Raw genomic sequence first — 25,711 nt, 5'->3', positions numbered from 1 at the left:
TTCCACCCAAGAGGACAGACCAAAACTTCATACTTTAAGCATTAGATCCTTCCTCTTTATTTTCCTTCCCTTTACCCTGGCTTTGGCCTGGAAAAATAACACTCTCATTTTTTCTCTCTCAGGAGATTATCAGGGTGAGTAACCTCTGGAATTTAGAACAACCTTTTATTTCGGCCAGAAGATTCTCTAATTGCCCTACTTCCCTGGTTAGGGATAAATATAGAGACTAACTTCATAATTCTTGAAATTATTGCAGAATCTGGTGCTAAGATCCTTGGATTCTTAGATTCTCTAGCCAGCAAAGATCCTTAGGTTCTCTGGCCAAAGTTGTTCTTGATAAAAAAATAACCTTTGACTCCCTTTGAGTGGAGCAGGGAGGTGTCTGTGCTGTGGCCACCACCACCCACTGTAATGGATGAACGCTTCTGGAAAAGCTGAAACTCAGTTATGTAAGATTACTGAGCAAGGCACTTTGAGGCAGAAGGGGAAGGAAGATGCAGGAGACAAGTTAACCAAAGTAAAGCCATTTTGGCTGACCCTTAACTTAAAAGTCAGAAGGTCATAAAAAAAGAGTCATAGGATCTAACTCATGGAAGACCACCAGACCCCACTCCATCTAGCGGTAAAAGCCACAAAGGCTGGACATTTTTTAAATTACTCCCTGTAGGTAATTGCACAACCCAAGGACAATGGAAAAATTAACCGCCCGATGTCAATGATAAACCCAAAGTTAAAGAGTAAGCCCCTCCAACTAGTTGGTTAGCTAACTTAAAAAATGTAGAAAGCCTTTTGTTAGAGGCATAGGAGGATCCTTTTCCCCCTCTAGGAGGAGAGACTGCTACGTTGTGAAGATGCTTCTGTTGTTTCTGACTTCTATACTTGATAAATCTTTGTCACATCTTCTAAATGACTTGCTCTTGAATTCTTTCTCAAGCAAAGCCAAGAACTTCATGGGGAGGAACCCGAGGCCCTCCTTCCCATTTGGACTGTCTTTCCTCCCATCACTACCACATGTTGTCCCTGCTAAGAGCAAGTCCCCATACAACGTGATACATCCCTGTCCTTTACTATATTGACCTTCTTACTGGGGAGATGACCATGACAGGCCATGGTATTTCTTCTGGAGAGATGATTCCACCTCAGTGACATGTCGACCAAAGGGTACACTAAGCCTGAGTTCTCAGGGGTACCATTCTTTATATGGCACTCAGGGTGACAGCCATTTGTTCCCATAAAATGTGTCCTTGAAATAGTGTTGGTGGGTTGGGAGGGCCTTCCCACCACTGCTATGGAGCTTTATCTGCACCTCACCCATCCTCTTTCCAGCACCATCAGATTCTCACATCAGAAACCCAGGCTAGCAATTTATTGTCACTTTCAAGATAAGCTCTCCCTTTCAAGACCACTGACATACTTTCCTACTTGAACTATAGCTCCCCGGTGGAGAAGTTCTAGGTCTGGGAGCAGGCACTGTTTTATCCATAGGGGATAGAGACAAAACAGAGCAAATTCAAAATGCTTCCATTCTTTGGGAGGCAGGGGTAGGTGATAAAGAAATGCAGACATAAGTAAAATACCATTGGATAACGATGAGCGTGACAGAGGCAAAAAGCCAGGTGAGGTGATGGAGAGTGGCTCCTGGGGCTATTTTCAGCTGGGTAGTCGGGAAAATGTTCCTGATGAGGTGACATTCGAGCTGAGGTCTCAGAAAGATGTGAGCACAGCCTACAGGCAGAGCCAAGGCCAGAGACAATGGTCGGTGTGACCGGAGTAGAGTGACAAGGGCTAAGTGGTGGAAGCTGGACTCTGGGAGGGGGCAGGGCCACATCATGGACAGTTCATGCTTGACACCCCCAGGACAATGAGCAGTAAGGCCTCTACCAGCTTCACCATTCTCAAGTCCTAAACTAAGATTTAGAAAGTTCTTCAATGCCAAATGTGATTCCTTAATTTGGCAACCTAGGTTGTGTGACAATCAATTTTGACTCCTCTTATTTTGATCAAAGTTCTTAATCATTATCAGAAAAAACAGTTTCTGACTTTCTTATGGCCACACCTTTTCATATGTTCCACACTCCGCCGCCCCTCCTCCCACAATTCTATAGCCCAAGTCTGTTAGAGGAATATTTCTGCATGAAGATTAACACAATTCACTGACAATTCTCAATTGACATTTAGCATATAAATGGAGCCAAAAGGTCAGGAAATGAAACTCCTTTCTTCATCGTCTTTTATAGACGCTGTGCCTACCCTGGGCCCATGATGAGGAGGAGAGAGAAAGGCTAATTTTCCCTATTGATGCTTCTGTTGTTTCAAACTATTCCTTCTGCTGTGATCCCCCAGGCAACAAATGAAGCATTGTGAAGTGTTTCATGGTTCTCTCAATGGGCAATTATACATTTTTTAAGATAATAAATCTTGTCCATAGTGCAGCTGATTACATTCATTTATGAAAATGACTAAAAATAGGGAGTCGAAATTTCTTCTGTCTGGTTGTGTTGAGAGAATCATCAGAGCCATAAAAGAAAGCACAGCGGACCTGGCATCAGGAGAGCTGAAGCTAAGTCCAGCTCTGCTATGAGCAAGTGATGTGACCTTGAATAAATGATGTCACCCCTCTAAGCCTCTGTGTTCTTACTGGTTTAAAAGGGAGAGGAACACTTAACAATATACTTTGTCCAGTTCTTTACTTGGGAGGACAAAATACACGTTTGTTTTATTATTCATCTTTAAGTTGTATGCATTTCATATATCTGTGATATGTATGTTTCTCAATAAATTTCCAAAGCTGTCAATAAATACCTGTTGATATACTTGGCAAAGGAAACACAGTACAAATTTTCCTCTGGATCTCCTAGCAAACAGATTAAGCCTATGTAGAAGACAAAACAATTTTTCCCCTTAAATCAAAACATGTTCTTTTTAAAAGGAGTTTAATTGAAAGAGTAATCAGTGAAAATGCCCAATGAAACAAAAGAGCGTATCATACTTAGTTCGGCTTCCTCCCACCCTGGTTCTCCATTTCCCCCCTGCTCACTTGAGGCTTCTTAGGTTTCCTTTTTTTTTTTTTTTTTTTCTTCTTAGGTTTCTTTCCAAAAATATTCTGGAAAGCCAAAAACAGATAATCTTGAAAGCAGTAAAAGAGAAGCATATAGAAACATTTGTGTGCATACCGTTTGTTTTTACGTAAATGAGAGTACATTATGCATGATGCTTTCTTTATACTTTGCTTTTTCATTTATTTTGGAGATATTTCAATATCATTCTTACAGATTTAAATGCATTCTTTTCCACAGTATTTCGTTCTATGGATAAGCTATACTTCATTTCACCAGACCCCTCTGATAAATACTTAGATTATTTTTGCTCCTGCCCACATTTCTGCAGTAATCCTCTTTGTACTTCTATCTCCTCACACATATATGAATCTATCTAAAGAATAAGTCCCAAAGAGCAAATGATGGGTTAGAAGGTAGACCCATGAAAATTCTAGTAGGTATTGCCAAAATGCCCTCCAAAGGGATAATATGCCTGTCACACTTGGTCAACAGGACAAGACAGGGCTGCTTTCCTGCCACTCCCATGATATGCGCTCTGTTAGCTGTTTTATTAACAAATCTAAGAGAAGGGAAATAGTGCTTTATCATTTGAATGTATTTCTTTACAAGTGAAAATGAGGCATTCCTCTTTTCCTCTGAATTTCCTGTTTGGGTCCATCGCCCATTTTTCTTCTGATTTCTTGTTCCTTATTGCTTTGTTACATCTCTCTATATACTAGCCCTTTGCAGTTATTTTTCAAGGTCTGTGGTTCTCATTTGTTATTGCTTGTAGTATTTTGCCTATTGCAGAAATTTTAAATTATTAGTTGAATGTATACATTCTTCCTATATAATATGGGGGTAATTTCTTTCTTCGAAAATTCTTTCTTAATGCTATTATAAATTTTTTCCAAGTTTTCTTCCAGTGCTTTTCCAAGTTTGTTTTTCACTTTTCACTGTTTTATCAATATTACTTAAGGAACTTATTTAGTGTAGGGAGTGAAGTAAGGATTCAACTTTTTGTCTTTCTCCCAGATGTCTATCCAACTGTCTCAAATCCATTTCTTTCCTTTTTAAAAATATTTATTCATGAGAGACACAGAGAGAGAGGCAGAGACATAGAGGAAGAAGCAGATTCCTTGCAGGGAGCCCAATGTGGGACTCCATCCCTGGACCAGGATCATGCCCTGAGCCAAAAGCAGACGCTCAACTGCTGAGCCACCCAGGCGTCCCTCAAATCCATTTCTTAACTAATAAGTTTTCTCTCCATGGTTTTCAAATGTCACATTTGGGGGATCTAAAAACTACTGAATCTATAAGTTGAAAACAATTGGATGGTAAATTGATAAATTTGCTAAGTCATTCTTGGCATGGGTAAAGAGCTATCTAAAACAATAGCATAAACAGAGTGTGCTTACCATGTGTACTCGCTCATTCAATCCATATAACTGTGGTATAAAGTAGGTGCTATTAGCTCCATTTACAGATAAAAACATGGAAGCACAGAGAGGTTAAGTAACTCTTCTAACTTCACACTCTTTGTGAGTGGCAAAGCCATGATTTGAACATAGACAGGTTGGCTTCAGAATCCATGCTTCTGTCTGCACTCTCTGTGGCCTCCACAAAATGGAAATCACTTTTTGTGTGTGCTTCCAACATTGTACTAAGAATTTCACTTAAAATGATTTTGCTTACTCTTCACAGCAATCCTAAGAATTAAGCACTATTACTATCTCCATTTTATAGTTGAGCAAACTGAAGCAAAGAATAGCTGGAAGACAAGGAATAGTGGAGTGGTGTGAGATGAGTCCAGAGAAGCAAGACTTTTGTTCTACTGTTAGAGCAGCAAGGAATCATAATAGTGTGTGAATCAGGGCTCACCCAATTAGACTGGGTTTTCTTTTTTTTTTTTTCCTCCAGATTGGGTTTACGTGAAGTTCACTGGGAGCTGCATGGGGAGTGCGTGCAGGGAGGGGCTGCAAAATGGGAGTGGGGATATCAGATACCAGGCTAATATCATGCTGCAGTGACCACCTACCATAGGTGGCCATCCAGTGATGAGTCGACAGTAGCCAAATGGCCCAAGAAGTACTAGCATCTGGGCCAGCATCTGTATGCCCGGGACAGAACTCAAGGTGCTTATAGTATTTACACTTTTCAGAGGAAACCCGAGTGTCCATAGGTTGAGTCCCTTGCCTGTGCTCGCCCAGCTAGAAGGTGCTTCCTCCCAGCCACCAAGCCCACCCTCCTTTTTCAAACCCCAGGCAGATTGAGGCCTTCAGTTGCTGGAGGGCTGGCTTGACAGCCTTGAAAATTGAATATAGCAATTCCTTCACCATCCTCTGTCTTCTCGGAGTTGGATAGAAATCAAGGAGATTTAGTGGACAATGTTGATAGATGAGCTTCTGTTATCATATATCATTAGGTCTTTTAATAGTTTCTCTTTCAGTGTAGGTTAACTTTTCCTCAGATTTTTGTATGTTCCTCTGAGGTTACTCTGTGAACCTTTATAACTACTCTGTTGTCTGGCTAAAGGGTGAGTTCAGGGCCCTCTGTCTTCTGTCCTGCTATTAACTGCCCTCTCTCCCTGCAGATCCGAGTGATGGTGGACCTCTGCAACAGCACCAAGGGCATCTGCCTGACAGGTAGGCAGCTTGGCACCGCGCAAGCGGTGCTTGCACGGCAAACACATGTTGTGAGCCCAAGGGCCAACACCGAATGAACACCTAGAAACACTGTGGGTTATAAAAACACATGTTGGTTTACTTTTACCAGATGTTTTTCATAAGCTGAAAACCCATCATAATATAATTATGAAAAATAATATTTTTGTTATTGCCAGAGAAATATAGCACTGGAAAATAACTAGGTCTTGGATAATTCGAAACGTGTGGTACCTTGAACCAGGGCCATTGGTGTTTTCCTTATTCACGTTAGTTTTTAAAAAAGAAAAGAAAGAAAGGGATATTCTCTTATCAGAAGCAATTATTTCCTTCCATCTTACAGAGGGCATGCATGGAAAGTTCTAGAAGAGAACTGCTAATTAGCCAAGAAAACACCCTTTATGAAGAGTGCTCTGTGTGTGGTGTCTACTGTGTGCTAGATGAGATGGGAGGTTATGTCACGGCTCCCCTCCACTCAGGAAATCAAACGAACATGAGGGAGGAAGGGAATCAACCAGGAGGTGTATCAAGTGAAAGGCCACAGAATGGCTAATGGGTTGGACGGGGGACGAGGATAATGCTGTTGGTTTGATCATGTACACCTGAGCCTCAAGGTCTCCTGCCTCTTGCCTGAGGGGAGAGGTGCCTGCCTCCTGGCTTCAGAAGCCGAGGGCAAGGAAGAACATAGATCCCAGAATGGTCACCCAGTTTGTCGTACCCCAGATCAAGAAAGGCCCTGGCCGGGCTCCAGGATGGGCCCGTGGAGCCTGACTTCAGACCACAGCATTTCCTGCCTCTCCCCCATTCTGAGAAAATGGGGCAATGATTTTTGCAAAGTCTAATATGGAGTAAATGCACAGTTCTCGTGAGCTTGAAAACATAACCGCAAGACTTTGAAGCCAGATGAAGCTTCTGTTGAACGTTCTCAGTCTCTGGCCTCAGGGCCCAGGGAGGGCCCAGTTCACAGGGCGGCAGTGGCGGAGGCTCCGAAACCCTGCAGTGTGCATCCGGCCATAAGCAACCTTGTCCCCATGACCTCTCGTTCCCTGCCGCGTGTTAGGAGCTCCGTGTGAGTTTGCTGAACCACCACACCTATGGTTTATGTAGCTGATTAAATCGGGGGTGGTGGGCTGGTAAGGCAGACACTTCCCTGGGGAACCCTGAGTCCAAGTCTGCCGCTTGTGGGGTTAGTCTGATCTTAGAGAGAAAAGCTGTAATCCTGTGGCTTCTTGGGAAATGCTAATTGAATTACTCCAGTCACATTTAGGCCCTCACAGAAAATTAAATATTTTCAGGACAGCTCAGCCCTTCATTCTGAAACTCTTGTGTCTTAAGCACCTTCCTTCCATCTTTGGAAGGCCTTTTCAGAGTCCTCCCGTGTGACAGTAATGAGTGCCAGAGATGTGCTCAGATAGATGGAATTACAGGCACAAAAGCCCTGTCGAGAGGCACAGGAAAAGCCTCTTCCTTTTTGATATTTATTATAGAAGTGGTAGGAGGAGAGCCAGGCTGCTCAGTGAATGCAGATGGAGCTGTCAATACCACTTAGGGAAGACTGAGGGGCGGCAGGCATCGCATCTGTGCTGGAAATGGGTTGAGGAGGCTATTCTTTGGCACCTCGAAATCTTGTCAAAAGCCAGCACCTTCTCCTTTCCTGCCGGCTTGAAATAGGGCCCCCTTCTACCACAGCAGGCTCTTCAATTCCGACTTCGGTGTGAGAAGTACAAGTTGCAAAGCAAGGCAGGTCCACTGGGGTAGACCGAACTGCCTGGTCTGGGGGCAGGAGGGCGACAGGACCCAGGACTGGACTGGCCACTACAGGAGGACAGGCACAGAGCCCTGGTCCAGAGCCCCAGGAAGATGCTGGCAGGGAGGGCGGCCGGAGCAGACCCCGGGCGTGGGGCCTGGGGCCTGAGAACAAAATCTAGCTCAACCCTAGACTCTTCTTTGAAAAAGCAGGTGCTCTGACTGGAGGCTAGTTTAGGTGTGACCGGGAAACCCCATCCCTGTTCCTTTTACTCCGTGCAGCTGTGGTTGCTATGGGGACAAGGACAGATGTGTGCAGCCTGTAACTCCTCAGGCAAATAGTGAGGGCAAGTCGGTAGCTAGAGTAGTTAAGAGTTTTTGTGTGCACCTGAGAAAACAGCATGCTTTTCTGGATGTATGCTCTCCTTAAGTCCAGATTTCCTTGGGATCTCAGAAACAAATCTTTTGGAATAGCAGGTGTCTTGAAGAAGGCAGGTTCTTGGGTAATTCTTTCCTGCCAGTGGATACTGCATGTGGGCTTTTTGGAAAATCTCTAAACTGTCATGTTACTGAACTGCTTCTCGGGGTAGAGGCGCTTCAGATCCACAGTGCCTGTCCTCTTTATGGTCACGTCACTCTGGCACTAGTCACCCCTCCTTATCCTGTACCCAGGTAGACATTAAGAATGGATCACACCCGCCACTGAGCATAGCCTCCTGTGATTCTTTCCTGGCATTCCAGAAAGCGGTACTCATTGATTAGCATTGGCACTCAAAATAAAACCTACCTGCCATCCTGACTCTAATTCTTTAAAGCTGCCAAGTCATGGTCCAGAGTTGAAATGCACCAAATACATGGGATGGGACCAAAGATGCAGTTTAGCAGGGACGCATGAGGAAAGGTGCCTTGCCAAGTTAGGTGCCCTGGGACTGGCCCACTAGTTGGTGGCGGGGGCAGCCGCAGAGGGTGCACCGGCACTCGCAGGGTGGGGATGGGGCCTCAGGGCTGTGGCCAGTACAACATGTGGTAAACTGACAGACAGGTTGTTCTCAGAAACAGCTGGTGGAGCTGGTCGTGTTCTCACTCAGCTGGCCTCACCGAGCAACTTGTCTGTTGTGTTAGGGTTGGGAGATTCCAGCCCCACGTGTGAGAGCTAAGGCCCTCTCAGGCCATCCCTGAAGGACAGCCAAGGATTCCTGACTCCCAAGGGAAAGGGGAGCCACACTCCCTTTGGCTGGAGCTCCCGTCTGGCCTTGAAGCTGCGGCTGGCCTGAATCCCAAGCCCCGGGGAGTCCCTGCCCGGAACAGGAGAGGAAGCGAATCAGGTCTGTGGACCTCACACCTCACGGGTGGGCAGGGGCGGGCGCCAGGCCTGGCCCGATCAGGCTGATGAAGCTGCGTCTTTTACTAGCTCCTTCTAAAGCGGCAGAACCAGACCTCACTCTCGGACAGGATGCTGTTTGCATTTTTTTATTTGGGGGCTTCTTTGTTTTCCTCTAACAGAGAGACTTTGGGAAATGTGTCCCCATGGCCCCTGTGGTTACTGCTGCGCTCAACAGGAATCTTGGGTCTGACAAGGCCAGTGGGACCCTGCCCTGGGGTGAAAGGGGAGTGAAACCGTCTCCTGTGATCTGGAATGGCCGAGGCGGGGGGAGCCCGGGGGCCAGGGCCCCGACTCAGAGACTGGAAATGAGGCTCACACTTTATTACTCCTTCCTCGTATCTGCTGTGAAATGCTTCTCTGCTAGTAGCAGAGGCCCGCTAGAACTTACCTGAGAGGAAAGAAAGGTGAAGGGGTTACCCATGACTGTAAGGATAGAGGGGGGGTGTATTGGTCAAGATAGGGGCCCGGGGGGCAGTGAAACCTTACCATCCCCGGGGCCTAACGCAGCAAAGTGCGGGACAGTCCGCAGTCCGCGTTGGTTCTGGGCACCGCGCGGTCCCAGTGCTGCCATCTCGTGGTCCCATCGTGTCAACGCCAGTCACGGCCTCTGCTCCTCCTTCTCTGCAGAGGGCACCGTTTTACCTGCGGGCCGGCCCTCGGTCCGTCTGTCCGCAGCCCTCTAACTTACATAACTAGGGGCGTTGTGGGCCGGTCTTAGATTTCAAGGAGAGAAAAGACTCCAAGTGGCTCAGCTCCTATAGCACCTGCCCACTTGTAACCGATTCTGGTTGGGAAGGCGGGAGGGGCCGTCAGAGCCCGAGGCCTTTGCAGGCCCCGTGCAAGATGAAAATGCGGGGCCCCTTGTTCAAGAAGCAGGAAAAGGGCTTCCTCCTTTCTTAGAGGGCTTTACTCTCCACCTGCTATGGTGGGGCTTTTTATTTGCTATGTAGTGTCACACGGCTCAAGGCGTGGGATGCTCACCAAATGAGCACAGGCTCTCACAAGCACAGGAGACCCCACTCTGTGAGGAAGGCATGCAGCGCACGTGTCCACCCCTGGCCTGCCCTGCACTCGCAGCCAGGCCTCCACGAACGTGGAAGGTGACAGCAGTCACAGACTGGGCGGGGAGTGGGGCAGATGCCTCAAAAGCAAGAGAGGCAGCAGAAAACTTGGGCTGGGGAGGCCGGGAGGCAGTAGGAGGCTGGGCCACATATGAGCCAAGGCTCCAAGTCCCCAAGACATGCTCCATGGTCCCAAGGGGCCAGCCCTCCTTCCAGTGCCAACGTGAGCTTGGTTGTCCAGTGTATCCCGAGGGGTTCTGTTATGCAAGAAGAAAAGAGTCAAGAGCTGAGAAAACAACCTGAGAAAACGGTTTTCTATTGGCCCAGTTGGCACATATTATTTGACCTTTGACATTAGTATAACAACACATATTTAGGGTTTCTTTCAGGTGCCAGGGCTCCTGGGCAGCTCTGTCAGTATCCCGAACAGGCATTGGGTTCAAGGCTCGCCATCACTATAGCATCCTGCTTTTGAGCTCTTTGAAAGTTTTGTCTCCTTTCTCTTCTGTAATTCTCTTCTCCATTAGTTTCAGGGCTCAGGACCCCCTGGATTCCCTCCTATATCTGCAGTTCGCTCTCTCTTTCCTGGTGCCTCTCCTATCACTGGCCTCCTTCCAGATATGATGTGTGTCCCCCTTCTCTCCATCCCCAAATTTGGCTCGACATTCTACTCTTGCCTCCAGATTAATAACTCTCAGGCTTTCTAGGGTCAGGGGCCCCTTTAGGGGTCCATTGGTAGTGACCAGTTCTTTTTCCAGAAAACTTCCAAGTCTGGTCACAGGTACCCAGGACCATCTGCTTCCAGTCACCTGTGGTGCCTGGTGAAAATGCGTGTCCCTGGGGCTCACTCTAAATCCAAGTGAAATTAGAATCTCCAGCTGGGGTCTGGGTATCTGCATTTTAACAATTATTCTAGGTGATCCTGTGGACTCAAATGACTAAGAACTGTAGCCATAGGTGTCAAGGAACCTCAGGTCAATGTCAGGAAACCCTAATCTAGACATTTCACCATAGTGACACTCTTGGCCATGGCAAAAGTGTCCTAAATATACAGCTCTGGCCAGGACCTCTCTCCAGTACTCCTGCTGCATGGAAATGGTCCTCAGATCTCTTGAAACGTATATAGATGGCCAATTCCTGCCTGTTTACCTTTTTTCTACCTTTTTTCTGCACATCTGAATTTGGCTCCATATATAGTCAGGAATGATGATTGATTTCTTCTGTAGTCTATCAATAGGTCACATCACCTCCTTGCCTGTGTATGTTTTTATTGTTGTTAAAGATTTTATTTACTTATTCATGGGAGACACAGAGAGACAGAGAGGCAGAGACACAGGCAGAGGGAGAAGCAGGCTCCATGCAGGGAGCCCAACATGGGACTCCATCCCGGGTCTCCAGGATCATGCCCCAGGCCAAAGGCGGCGCTAAACCACTGGGCCACGGGGGCTGCCCTCCTTGTGTACACATGTTGAAGCATGTGTACACACACATATATACACGCGCCATCTGGTGGTAAAGTCATGTAGCAGCCACAGGCCACCCTGACCCTAGACAATGTGGTGCCATTCTCAGCAAATCATTTTTGCCCAAAGTGGGACTGCATGTACTGAAAGCATATGTTCCAACTCTTCTTCCAAGAATCCTCATGTCTCTTTCCATCAGTATCCTTGGTTCCCCGTCATCTGAGATTCCTCCTCTTTGCCCCTTGATTTTACCCAGACATGGAGCCCTGCTCATTCTTCTGCTGAAATACCTCTTAAACTTTTAGTTTTCTCTACAACTGTACAGTTCCCAAACAATTTGTCCACAGCCTTGCCCCTAATTTTAACCACAAAGATCCTCAGGGTGTTTTCTCTTTCTCTCTCATCTTTTTTCCTAGTTGTATTTAACTTCCATCCACAGGGAGGATCTCAAAAACACACTGATTTCACAGTGTTATCCCCCACTTAAGACCTATGTAGCTCCCTACTGCCTTGCAGATACCACCTATACCTCTCTTCCTGGCATTCAAATGCTGCTGCCCCACATCCTCCCCACCAAGGACTTACTCAGCCTCATCTCTGCATATGCCAGGTTGGCCAGTCTTCCTCCTTTCTCTCACCCTGAATCATGCAAGTTCACACCCTGTGGCTTTGTTCCTGCTGGTGTCCTACCTGGGCTGCCAGGCCCATTATTTCTTCAGGGCCACAGCTCTAGGCTCACCCTCTCTGGACACCTTCTCAGACTGCCGTGTGCCAGACTGCCCCGGGGCACCAGGGTACTGCTTCTCTGTAACTCCCTCCCTCATATTTCATTGTGGTTTCAGAGTGTCTACCTTCTCCAGCTAGATTGTAAACACAACAGACACATGGACCAAGACTTCTGCTGTTTGGCAGATTTTAGTGCATGTAGTAAGTGCTTAGTAAATGGTGGTTTTAAAAGTCACATACTTGGATTTGTAGAAAGACCTTTCTACTCCAACATGGGTGTCATTATATATGTTCTAGAGAAACAAAAGGACCTCAGCTTCTCATGTCACAAACCCATTGGCTTGTCTGAGTGCTTAAATAAAATAATTGACAAAAAGCGTCTCCAATGTGTGGAAACAAAATTGTTTTGTTAGATTATGTGTAAACGGTTCATCTGAACCCCTTAGATCCTCAGGTAATTATACACTAAGCAAGGTGTTTGTTACCTGATCTGGCCCCTCAATTGTTCTCAGGCTATTTCATGCAACAGAATAGAAACCTGAGAACCAGCTCTGTTTTCAATCCCCTTGGTGGCCTGGAGGGGATGAGCTGGCTGGGTGAGAGCCCTGGGGACTGCTTTCTCAGGATAGCCAGGTCTCAGCCCTGCAGTGACAGCATGCCCATGATGCTTACCTGTGCCAGGGCTGCACCAGAGCCCTCCTGCCTTGTTACCAACCTCATTAATGAAGCTAATTGCTTGATTGATGACTGATTTACGAATCTATGGTGAAGGCCACTCAGAAATTATTCTTAGTCCATGAAAACCTGAGCAAAAGTGGTTTGGACTGGCTAGTTGCTTTTAAGGATCTTTTAAGTGAATATTCTGGGTTCTAAATAAAAGGCATGGAGCCTATGCTTAGGGCCGGTAGATGATCAATACTTATAAGGGGGGAAGGTGCTCTTTGATTGAGGGGTTATGGTGCTGACTTTGCTTCCTTCCAGACATGCTTTTTCATCTAAATTTCTTTTTCTATTGCAGGACCACCTGGCCCACCAGGTAAGAACCCATGGATTGTCCTACTTTGTGGAGAGGCTAGTTCCCTAGGACCCCTCAGAAGGGACTGAGGCGGGAAATGGGGAAGAATCTGGAGGCAGCCTTGACTATGAGTGTGTCCCCCTCCTTGTCTCTACCCAAATCACCAGCTCTCCTGTCTCCTCCCACTTGAGAACCTGCCATCAGCCTTCCCCATCTGTCACTGCATTAGGTGGGGGCAGCAAAGGTGGAAAAGACAGGAGAAGATCTGGAAAAGGCATTGATGCCTGTCCAATTTCACTGGCTCAAGAAAATCATGTTAACTTCAGTGGAGATGTTTTAAGACGTGCTTACTTCCCATGTTTTGATGCAGGACCTGCAGGAGTTGGCGGGTTACCAGGACACAATGGCTCAGATGGACAGCCTGGCCCCCAGGGCCCAAAAGGAGAAAAAGGAGCACCTGGAAAAAGAGGAAAAATGGGTATTTTGGCAACTTTTCTAGATAACTTACTGCTTATCTCAAATATTGCTTTTTGGCTGGGCCAGAGCTGGACATAGAGGATAGAACATGTTGCGTCTTTACATGCAGGACTGGTTTAATTCTCTCCTGGAAGCTGCTGTGTGCTGAGGCACTGAGGGCATTCTTTTGAGTGCAACACTGGTTTATATCTAACCAGTGAGTGGCCTCCCTGGGAACTGATTCCCATCTTTCTGCTTGCTCTGAGGCAGGCTGACAGGTGGAAGAGGTAGGAGCAGGGAGCCCTGGGGAGGGACCCTCCAGGAGCTGTATGGTGGCCCTGTGTGCTGAGGTCCCTAGTTCTTTTGAAGCTCAGGTCTTGCCCTGCGCTCTCACTACCTCCTGCCCAGCAAATCCTTGTGTTTGACTGGAAATCAACTGATTGATGTCAGTCCCTGGGTTTTCTGGGCTAGAGGAATAGCTAGAACCATCTGAGTAGCAAGGTAGCATCCAGCCTCCCTTAGGCTGGCTGGCACTCAGATCATGTGTCCAGGCAGCACAGGATGATGACACAGTTGCAGCTGGCATCTCTGAAGGAGTTCTGCTGCTCTGCCATGAGTGGCACCATTGCCATCACCCAATCAAAGCCCTGGAAACACCAGTGTCAGATGTGTCCAGGGAGCAGTGAGAAGCAGGGGCTCATGCAGGACCTGGTGGGAGGCTGCAGGACAGGGTAGGTAAGTTCTGAAGGGCTTTGAGCACCGATCCTGGGGAATCCCTGGAGAAGGCCTGGGAGATGCACCTGAAGTAAGCTGGCACATGGCCCGGGGGAGGCTCCAGTGCAGGGAGTAGAGAGACTCCCCCAGAGGCCCCTGGGAAGGCCTGGCCTCTGGGAAGGCCTGTACCCACAGAGGGTACAGAGTGTACCAAACCCTCCTGTTTATTTTCAACTTCTTAGGTTGCTACACCAACTCACCTAGATAGGCCCTGGACTAGAATAACTACTAGAACATTCTTCCAGATGGCACAGTAACCTCTTCAAGCACCTCTGCTCTTATTACCATAAGCACTTTACACTTGATCTTAGCCAAAAGGCTGAGAAGCGATACCATAAGCACTTTAAATAAGAACTGGCGGAAAGGGGGGAAATTGTTAATTGGCTCTGCCAGTTGCTCATGTTCCCAGGGGGCAGCCTCTGTTGAAGATGGGCCCACACGGTCCAAGTCAGCTCAGTCCTCCAAAGGCCAGCCATTACAGCTTTAATTACGGAGCAGTAATGGATCCTTACATGTTGGATAATAATCATAATTATGAATGAGCGTCAGCGTTGAATAATGATGGCCATCAGTGTGCAGACATTTGGTTTATCCCAGAAAGGCCTCAGAAATGTAATCTAGTCCTGAGGATTCAGCAATGAGTATTGTGAGGGCCAGCTCTGAGGGGGAGAAAACCACCATGCTAGCACTGGGTATGGAGCAGGTGGGAACGGGGGTGATTTTCAAAAAGTTTACAGAGCCCTGGCTTTGAAGAGGTGTGTTTGATATGCAGCCCACGACCCAATGAAGCCAGGAAAGAAAAAGTTCATTCATCTCTGTAACACCTTTGTCTGCGCCACGTGCTGTTCTAGATGCTGGAGATCCAGAATTGAGAATGCTGACAAAATCCTTACCTTTGTTAAACTTATATTCCAACCCAGGCGAGATTGCCAATGAACAAGCTAAATCAGTGGAAAAGAATCATGTTACGTGGTGCTAAGTGCTACAGAGAATATGGTGGCAGGAGAGGGAATGACAAGTATGGGGTGGGGGTAGGGATGAACGCTAGGGAAGTCCCCCCACCCAGAAGGGACCTTTGAACAAACACCTGGAGGGAGGGAGAGAGGGAGCTGTGGGCTATTTGGGGAAGGGGCTTCCAGCAGAGTGTGTAGGTGTCCAGTGTCCCCACAGGGTCTGAGGAACAGCAAGACAGCCAGGGTGGCCGACAGAGGGGAGCCAGAACGAATGGGGTGGAGTTGAAACCAGAGAGATAGCCCTGGAATGAGGTTGGCCCTGGGCACCTTAAGAGCTGTGGTTTGTACTTAGGGCAAGCTGGGAGGATTGGCAGCAGTGCAGAGAGCTGCCCTGCCTCACCAGGAAAGGATCACCCAGCACCCAGGCCGAGGGAGGCTGCGACAGGGCAGGGGGAGGCAGTGGCGGAGCAGGGAGAGGGGGCCTGATCTGTTCTTCAGGGGGGGTTGACCAAATCCTTGGTCTCCTAGAGGTCCCACGGGACGCCCTATGCAGCTGTCTCCCAGTGAGGGGGGCCTTTGGGAGTCAGCCCCATTAGGAGAAGCTTCCCACTAAGGTTGAGCAGAGAACTTGAGTCACTAAGAGCCCACGTGGTCGTCCTTGCCCCAGGCCAGGGGAGGGGAGACTAACACCATCCTAGATTGCAAATGCTAAGCTTATCTGAGAGCCTGGTGCTAGGGAGAGGTTGTTGGAAGCTCTGCTTGGCTGGCCATGGGCCAGCTCAAGCTCTGACCCAGACCTTGAACACCCATGTGAGGGTCCAGTCACCCTGCCAGGGCCCTGACGCTGTGCTTTCCCTCCTCTGCTTCCTTCCTTCCTTAGCCCTAGGGTTGGTTCACATCCTACCCGCACCCAGGGTTCCCAGCAGGGAGAAGAGCTAGTCAGGGGCCTGGGCTCTCTGTTCTGAGAGCACGGAGAAGCCGCCGAGGGGTTGCAAGTAGGAGAGAGTGACAAGGTCAGGTCTGCTTCACTAAAATGACACTGTGGCTGCTGCGTGGAAAGACAGCAGAGGAGCAAGGACAGAAGCAGGGAGCTGGTTCACAAGCTACTTGGTGTGTAAGTAGAGGGGATGGCAGGCCAGGGTATGGAGACAGCAGTGGAGCTGAGTGATATTCTGGGGGGAATCAGCCGTATCTGGGGGTGGGTAGATATAAGGAGGAAGGGGGAGGAGGGCCCCAAGACTGACTTTGAGAGCTCTGTCCCTGATGACTGCCCATTCCTGAAGAGGGGAGCCCCGTATCAACTCAGGTCCAGGAAAACAAGCATGGCTCAGCATGAGATGTGCTGAGTCTGATGCCTTGAAAAGTCCTGGAGGGGATGTCGGGGGCCTTGGAGATGCAGGCAGGACTACAGTCAGAGGAGACCCTGGGGCTAGAGGTATATGTGAGGGGACCACCTGAGGTAGGGGCCATGTGAGCATGGGCACTGTCACTTTTGGAGGGAGCTAACAGGAGAGGAGGGCCTGGGTTGAGCCCTGAGGAGCAACAACATCAAATGACCAAGAAGGAGGGGGATAAGCCAGCAGAGGAGGCCAAGAACGGGACTGAGTAACAAGAAGAATACCAGGAGAGAGTGGGAACATCTGTCAGCAAATATTTATTGAGCAGGTTCCCAGCAATAGTGGGGAAACAAAACAGATGCATCCCATCTTCTGGAACTTTCCATCTTTGGTGGGAAGGCAGAAATTAAAAGTCGATAATCAAGTATGTCTGCAATCACGATGTGAGACACCCATTTAAAGGAAAGAACTGGAGGTTAAGAGACTCGGTCCAGAGAGGGAGGGTCAGGGAGGGAAAGTCAGACTGGAGGTCAGACTGGAAGGATGAGAGCAGGCAGGGGGTGGCCCAGGTGGAGCACACAGCACCTGCGGAGGCCCCACAGGTGTGGCTGTGGGAAGGGAGGTGGGGCTGGAGGCAGGGACCAGGCCCTTCCGGAGCCTTCTGATAAGTCATCTGGGTATCCTGGTTAGCTCCCAGGAAGGCACTGCAGGGTCTCATACAGGATGTGACCTGGTGGGCCAGGATCATGTCTATGGAGAAGGAAGTGTTGTGGTTCCAACTGAGCATTCCAGGATCCTGGTTTGCCTGGCTGGGGTGGGAGAGAGGAAGAGTGGGTGTGCATTCCAGAAAGAAGGAACAGCAAGTGCTATTTCTAAAACCAGGAAAAAGAGCCTGTGTTCCACAGAGACAAGACTCAGGCTGGACTGTGCCCTCTAGCAGTGATCCTCTGAACAATAGTATGCAAATAGCTAATATTTATTGTCAGGCATGCTACCGAGTACTCTCTATATTTTTCTCATTTACTCTTCAAAACAACCCTAAGGAGATGCATATTTTTGTTGGCCTTATTTTTTCCAGATGAAGAAGGCCTATCTTTCTGTTTCTGAAACAGGCCAAGGTCCTTGCCCCAGGACCTTTGCACTGCTGTGCCCACTCCCTGGAATACTCTTTTCCTGTTCTTCTTGCAGCTGGTCCTGGTGCAGGTCTCAACTCTACTATCATCTCTCCTCAAGTTTGTCCCCGACCTTTGTGCCTAGCTCCTGCCTCACGAACATGGTCACATTCTCTCTTCTTCCAAAACACGTATCCCTTCCCGGAAATTCTCTCCTTGCATTTGCTTGTTGATACGCTGATGGTCTGACCCCCTAGGCAGAATTTGAAGTCCATGACAGCCGAGCCATGTAAATTTTGCTTAGTCCTAACCTGCGGGGCATGGAATACCCAGTGAAGGGGGGATGGGCAATAAAGTCTTTGTTGACATGAATGGACATAATTCGTCCAATGTCACAAAGGTAAGAAGTGGAGGACTCGAACCAGGTCTCTCTGACTCCCAGACCCTGCTCTTAAACACAACTACACCGAGCTTCTAGGCTGGAGGGCTGGCCCCAAGCTGTGGGAGCAGCATCGCTGGAGGTGCCACAGAGCAGGAGCAGACCGGCAGAAGGCCTGGTCTTGGGAGCTGGTGCCATTAAGTCTTACAGGGAGTGCCAGAGGCTGCCAGCCCTTCAGAAAAGCCTCCAGGGCATGTGCAAGGATATGCACATAGTTCATATGCACAGTTTAGTGAATAATAGCCCGGCAGGCATGCAGAGTTGATTTTGCACCTCTTATTTCCTGCCCTCCAGGCAGAGGAAGGCAATGGAAGGAGTCCCAGAATCACCTGCCTTGGGTCCCAACTAGCTCCGAGGCCTTGGACAGGTCACTTCACCATCGAGGCTTGGTCTCATCTGTAGACTGAGGAGGTCGGGTTCCCACAACTCTGACATGGTTTCCATTTTCTAAATAGTCTCCTCCAGTGCTTGTCCATGAAGAAAAGACCATGTCTTCTATATTCTATTATTTGGTACAGCTCTCTGCCAGGCTCAGGTGAGGCTCTGTGAATAATTGACAAATGAAGAATGCATGCATGCGTGCATGCATGAGAAGAGGAGAGCATACTTTCCATCCATGAGGGCTGCCCCTCCAGGTGAAAGAGAAGATGTATCCTACACACAGCTGTTGAGTAGTAGCTGGTTATTCTGACCAGAAGGAGGCTGTAATAGTGCACAGCAGGTAACACTCCCAGAAGAGAAAGCTCAATTTCCCTGTGCGCATAGTGGACAAATAGGACCCTGTGTAGAAGACGGGTTGTATAGTAGGGCTGAGTGTAAGGGGAGAGAGAGAAGTGTGATCAACATCTTAGAAATAACTAGTGGGGAGCTGTGGAAGGTTTGGCAGGGGCAGGAGCAGAAGGCCTGGCCTGGGGAGACTGTTAGTGACACTGCCCGGGACGCTAGAAGAGACCCAGGCTAGCCAGATGCCTGTCTGCGGGAGGTGGCAGGAAGCCACTGTGGGCTCTTGAGAAGATGAAGAACGAGGAGAAACCAGAGTATAGAGCTCTAGCCTAGCCATTGTGTTTGGGAAATTGAAGTATTGGAGATAACCTTCACTTTCTGATCCGGCAATACCAAGAACAACAGTGGAATAGCCTGGAGCCAGAGCCTGAGGGCATGGTTTGGGCCCTGGCTCTTCCACTTATTTCCTGTGTGCCCTTGGGCAAGCTACTTAATCACTCTGTGCCAGCTGCCTCATCTGTAAAATAGGAACAATGGTAATATCGACCTCATAATGCCATTTAGAAGATTAAATGAGAAATATATAAAGGGCTGAGAATAGGACCTGACACATAGTAGGTGCCATATTCATGTCAGCTATTGTTTCCAAAAACTTGGCTTCAACCCAGAAGGAAATCTTCGTTGAAATGCCTGTGTTCATTTGAAAACCCCGACTTAGATTTGGAGAGAAGAACTAAAGAGACGTAAATGTTGTCCATCTTGCATCTTCCATGAAGTTTGGCATTCTCTTGCTTCAAAACCAAGCATTTGCTTTTTTTTTTCCCCATCTGTCACTTTCTCACTAAGGGTTAATTCTGCATCGTCTTCTCTAAAGATCCTCAGGAAACAGAGAGGAATGCCCTCCTTTTTATTCACTCCGATCTCAGGACTGGGTTTCGGGGGACCCCCTCTGGCCCCCTCTGGCCGCCCTGCCTCACTCAGTGACAGCCGGTCCTGCCAAAAATAAGCCGCCCTCCCTCACGCCCTGCTGGGAAGCTGCTGGAGTTGGAGTTGACCCCCGACAACATCGCAACCCCCAACTCTAAAGCTGGTGAGGCAGTTCGTGTTGAGTGGGCGCCACCGGGACGGAACACAGCCGGGGTGGGCTTCAGCGGAATCTGGCCTTGTCCACAGGATGGGCTGAGCCCAAGCCGCCCGAGCGCCCGGGTGCAGCGTGCGGGCCGGGGTGCCCCCAGGGGTCGGTGGGCCGGGGCCTCCGAGGGGCCAGGCCCAGGGCCAGGGCACGGCCAAGGGGGCCCAGAGGAAACTTGGTGGGAGGCACTGGTCCTAAGAGAAAGACAGACTCTATGGAGACAGAATGGCCCCCGCCCGTCCTTCCAGAAAGCTGCAAAACAATTGTGCGCGCCCAGCTCCGTTGCAATATATTCTGAAGCAAAGGTCTTTAATATCTTTAGCTTTAGAGACTCACCCTGGGCGGGGTGGGGAGGGGGCAGCTTTATAACAGCTGCGCTCTGGTATGAAGCTTTTCCTGTCTCACACATCGTCGGCCTCTTTGAGAAAGAAAAGGCACAAGAGGGAGGAATAAAGGGGAAATCGGATGCTGATGCAGAGAGGCTCTTTGTGACTAGAATAAATGCCCGGAAAAGAGAAGCCTGAAGTAACTAGAAGACACCATTTCCCAGAGCACTGCCCAATCTGGGTCATGTGAAACCTTTAGAAGGTATCAGTTACACTGGGTGCATTGTGCTGGCTGGACTCTATGGCAACGTTCTAGTCTTTTGTGTCCTTCAGATAATGTGCCAAATTGCCTATTTAAAATCCCAACAAAAGGACGTGTCTTCCTATGCAGAGGCCCCTGATTAAGGACTCTTCTTAAGTGAGTGAACCACTTTGCAGCAAGCTGCCATCCTAATGACTATGGGCAGGGGTGGGGTGGCCCGGGGCCACGGGTCTTCAGTGCTGTTGTGAGAGACACATTAGCAGCCCTGCCCCTCCCAACAGGCCTGGTTTGCCGTCTATGGGACTGAATCCACGCTGGGCAAGTGCCATCACAGGGGGGCTGCCCCAGCTCCTCCTCACATCCTCTCCCACTGTGTCCCGACACCTCCACCAGTGTATGATGCCCCAGCATCACCACCAGCAGAGGGAGGAAACTCGGGCCTCCAAGCCCATGCAACAGCTGAATTTCATGGTTTTGCTGAAGATGTGGTTTTTATGGTTGGCTGAAATCTAGCAAACACTTCTCTGTTCACTGCATTGTCTACAGTGATCAATACTTGAAGGTTCTTGAGTACACTGCTGTCTTCCTTGGGGTAGTCCATGTAGCGTCCCTTGAATTTGGAAGAGAAAAGACCACGTTGAGTATTTATCACACCCAACATAAAGGAAAGGGTGATAAGAGCTCCAGATGTAGGTTTTAGGGAATATTGCCTCTGATGGCAGTGCAGAATATTCCAGTACATGCTGTGATATGACATAATAACCTTCTGACTGATGACAAGGACTCGAGAAGAACCAATCAGGTAGCATAGAGGGGCTTTTAGGGTGGAACTCGAGGTTAATCTGCATGATCTCCAAGGTGCCTTCCAATCCTGAATTCTCTGATTCTCTAGGAACAGTGGGGATGGTAGGAAGTGGGGATGGAGTGGGTCCAGATTTTAAAACCTGGAGTGTTAATCTGGAGGGAGGACAATTGCAATGCCAAAAGGATGACAGCTGGGAAGTGGAGACTGGGTAAGTTGATGAGCATAAGAGAGGGGCGGTGGATGGGCAGTCACTTAGCCAGAGCCTATAAGAAGGAACATGGTGGGGTAGGACTTGGGTGGCTCAGTCAGTTAAGCACCTAACTCTTGGTTTCAGCTCAGGTCATGATTCAGGGTCATGAGATGGAACCCCACATTGGGCTCCATGCTCAGCCCAGAGTCTGCTTGAGATTCTTTTCCTCTCCCTCTGTCCCCCCTGTCCCTTTTCTCTCTCTCTCATTCTCAAATAAATAAAAGCCTTAAAAAAAGAGGCGGGGGGCTTGGACACTAGCAGGGTAATTAGAAAATAAAATTAATGGATCCTAAGCCCTCTTGGTTATAGAGGTTGAGCGGAACTAAAGATCTGTTTGCACTAAAACATGCTCTGGCTCTTCCTTGTGGCCTGAGATCTCTGCCACTTTGAGCAATATCTCTAGGGAGCACTATCTCCAGGAAGCTGTTGTGAAAATGAGCATGTGGGTCCTGCATCTAGAGGACTGTGTTAATAGAGTCCTGTGTGGCAGGACTTCAGCACAGTGTTAGGCAATCCCTTTCCTTCTCAGGCCCCCAGTGTCCCCATGCTCAGGAGTTCTAGTAGCTTTTTTAGAGGTTCCATGAGATTTTCTACAAAAACAATCAGCTACCTGCAAATAAAGGCAATTCGAATGCATCCTTTCTGATCTTTTTGCCTTTTCTTTCTTTTTCCTTGCTTTATTGCAATAGCTGGGACTTCTGGTGTTGTGTGAAATAAAAGCGATGAGTGTTGATGCCCTTGTTCCATTCCTGACCTTAGGGAGAAAACATTTAGTGTTTCATCACTAAGAATGAGGTTTGCTATAGGTATTTCATAGGTATTATCTTGTTTGATAAGAATTTTTTTAAGAATGGGTGTTAAATTTTACCAAATGCCTTTTCTGCATCCACTGAGATGACCCTTTTCTTGCTTAAATTGTTAATGTGCTGCATTACATTCACTAAATGATTCAAATCATGGACTCTGTTTTGGCAGTGAAACTGCTTTCACCTCTTGTTAACATTTCTGAAGCTGGTTTTTAAACTTAGTTATGATGGATCCACAGCAGCCTTGACTCTTGGGCTAATTTAGGCTCACAGCTGAGACAAGGACTTTTCCAAGGACTTTACCTGATATCACATCTTTTTCTGAGATCTCTCTGCTTTGACTGGTAGGAATGGAGCCCTTCCCCTGTGCAAGCACTGAGAATTGTATAGCAAACTTCCTGTTTGTTTTTTCCCTGCCTTGTAGAATTTCACTCTGCCCATCATTCATTACTCAGCCAAAGACTCAAGGAGACACCTCTGAAGTTCTCCAGAGCTCCATCTGCACAAATACCTCCTTCTGTCTCCTGGATCCCAGCCACCTCTATCTCCCCAGGCTCTGGCTTTTGTCTCTTCACCTCAGTGAAATTGCTAGGCTCTCTTTGGGTACCACTCCCTGTGTTCCTGTCTGGAAACTACTTGCCAGCAGTGACCAGGGCAATCATATCATGCAACTAGTTTGCTTCCTTTCTCCTGGGGATCAGAATGCTGTGCTGTCCATAATCCATGCTGAGATGGGCCATTGCATAGACTTTTACCCATTTCTAGCCATGAGGGGCAGGTCCGCAATTCCTGAAGTTATGGCTCCCCATGAACAGAGGCAGACAGTCCACCCACTGCATTTTGTTCACACTACCACCATCCCTCTTAATGCTTGTGCTAGAGCAACTTTACCTGTTTTGCATTTTTGAGTAAAAGCATTTTGCATTGGAATGTTACAGAAGAGGGCACCTGTGGTGGAATTGGAAGATCTCTGCTGCTTACATAGTGGCATCAGTTATGACCACTGTAAGCCTGAGTCCCAGCTTCTCGAAAATGAGAGTAAGGATGATTTACCCACCTGCCACTCCAACATGTTGTGAAGGATAAACCAATAACATGGGAAATAACACTCACCCTTCTAGGCACCAAACTTAGTCATCTGAGCGCTCCAACCTTCTTGTGTGGCAAACTTTTGCTCAGGCCTTACCTTCCTTCCGCTCTTGCTGGGATTGCCCCCTTTCTGGGCCACTCCTCTCTCCAAGCTGTTGGCCTAGCCAAAGGTCCTTAAAATATTCAGAAGAGCCACCTGGAAATACAAGTCTTTACTGAGTTGATATCATGCTGCTATCCTAAAATGGTCACAGAGTCTTGGGTATTTGGTTGTTGAAGTTCCTTCACCTTAAAAGTACAATGTGCAATAATAGTACAAAGCTGCACACACCAGAATAACTTGAACTACAGGCTAAAAAATAATTTCTCCCCTTCAGGCCTGCCTGGAGCCACAGGAGCTCCGGGGGAGAAGGGAGACCGTGGTGAGCTGGGCTTGACTGGACATGAGGGCCCAGCAGGGCCAAAAGGCGACAAAGGAGACAAAGGGGACGTGTCCAACGACGTGCTCCTCACAGGTAAGGGGCTGGCACGTGGGCTGTCCCCAGGTGAACGGGCCCAACGACCAGCCTGGTTTTTAGTACGAAGGCTGGGGTTGAGATCCAGTCTTCCTTATCTGCTGTAGTGCCCACCTGCTTTGCAGCCTGGTTTGGAGTTCTGTGCCTTCAAAAAGGGGGAAACCATGCATGTTATGCCAACGTTGGCGAGACCAAATCTGAGATCTGAGCATAAGTAGTTTAGATAATTCCAGTCTAAACACCATGATTAGTTTGAATTAGGATGGAGGGAGCTTCCTTTATTCCAAATAGCTATTAAGTCTAGCACAATGTAGAACAAGACAAAGAAGCCAGCAATTTAAGATACTTCAGGGGACAACTAACAGAAAGCTCAGGCATTCTCTTCCCAGTCCAGGGAGGGTCATCTTCAGATCTTTGTCCTAAGCCTTTTGGCATAGAATTAGAGCAGACATGGTTGCCAATCTCCTTTTTCTTGTTTCCAGCAGACAGTTGGCACCTGGGAGGGTGGCAGGGTTGTAGAGACATAACAAACCACAGAAAGACAGTCACATGGTGGAAAGAGTAGATGACAGCTGATGGTCATGGAGGAGGAAGAGGCCGAAGAGTTTTAAAAGCACAGTACTTCAGAGACCATTTATATCATAAAAACCTAACTATCCTTATGTATTCAATAAATATTTTTGAATGTCAAAGAACACCATTTATGAGTCAGACTTTGCTAGTAGCTGGGAATATGAATATGAAAGTGAGCGAGACAGGACATCTGTCCTGAAGAAGCTAGGACACTAGGATGCTAGAAGCTTCTGAGCAGAAGCTTGACCACTAGGTGATGAGCACTAAGGAGGGTTCTTGATGGGATGAGCACTGGGTGTTATACTATGTGTTGGCAAATTGAATTAAAAAAAATTTTTTTAAATAAATTTAAAAAGGTAGAGCACTCACACCAGTGACCTATGATTCTCATAGGCAAGACAGAGAGGATGAGATTCAGTCAGAATCATGAGATTCTTCATTTGAAGAAAGAGGCTCAAATGGTTAAGCTGCCAAGGTCAAGGGTAGGCAGGCTCCCCTGATTTCTTCTAACACACAGAGCAGTGCTTCACATACCTGGCAGCATATGAGGAGGCTTTAAAAATTATGGATGACCAGTCTCCCCACCATTTTGACCTAACTATTTTACGTGGGGTCCCAGCATTAGAATTGTATCAGAGCTCCTTAGATGATTCTAATAAGCAGTTGGGGTTGAGATCCTTCAACATGGCCAGTGACATGAGCATGAGCTTTGTCTCGAGACATACCTGAGGTTGAGTTCCAACCCTATTCCCAGTTGTGACCTTGGTCCAAGTGCCAAACTTCCCCAAGACTTGGGTCACTGAGGAGCAAGAATACTGTCTCACAGAATGGTTGGGAAGAACGATGAGGAGGAGATTTGTAAAATTCTTCGCACAGTTCCTTGCACATAGTTGGAACTCAACATCCACTATGGGTGCTTCCTCAACTTTGCATGGACAAGTGCTAGGACACAGTTATGTCGGGGAAGGGGGGCTCAGCAATCCTCCCTGGAGCTACCCATTGTCCTTTCCCCTAGGAGCAACCCATCTCTGTTTATGGTGCTTGAATCAATCTCTCTCCCTGC

The 25,711-nt window shown here is 48.0% G+C and overlaps 1 protein-coding gene across 1 annotated transcript in view; it reads left to right on the top strand.

Moving 5' to 3' along the window:
* Window positions 1–25,711, top strand: part of GLDN (gliomedin) — a 63,249-nt gene that overhangs the window by 26,584 nt on the left and 10,954 nt on the right. The window contains exons 2-5 of the mRNA XM_041743968.1: window positions 5,632–5,683; window positions 13,100–13,117; window positions 13,467–13,574; window positions 23,938–24,075. Of these exons, the coding sequence (XP_041599902.1) occupies window positions 5,632–5,683; window positions 13,100–13,117; window positions 13,467–13,574; window positions 23,938–24,075 (316 nt within the window). The remainder of the gene's footprint in view (window positions 1–5,631; window positions 5,684–13,099; window positions 13,118–13,466; window positions 13,575–23,937; window positions 24,076–25,711) is intronic.

Source organism: Vulpes lagopus, chromosome 2 (assembly GCF_018345385.1).
Source record: "Vulpes lagopus strain Blue_001 chromosome 2, ASM1834538v1, whole genome shotgun sequence".
Classification (NCBI taxonomy): Eukaryota; Metazoa; Chordata; class Mammalia; order Carnivora; family Canidae; genus Vulpes; species Vulpes lagopus.
The sequence above is the reverse complement of the archived record's forward strand: the minus strand, read 5'-3'. Positions and strand labels throughout refer to the sequence as shown.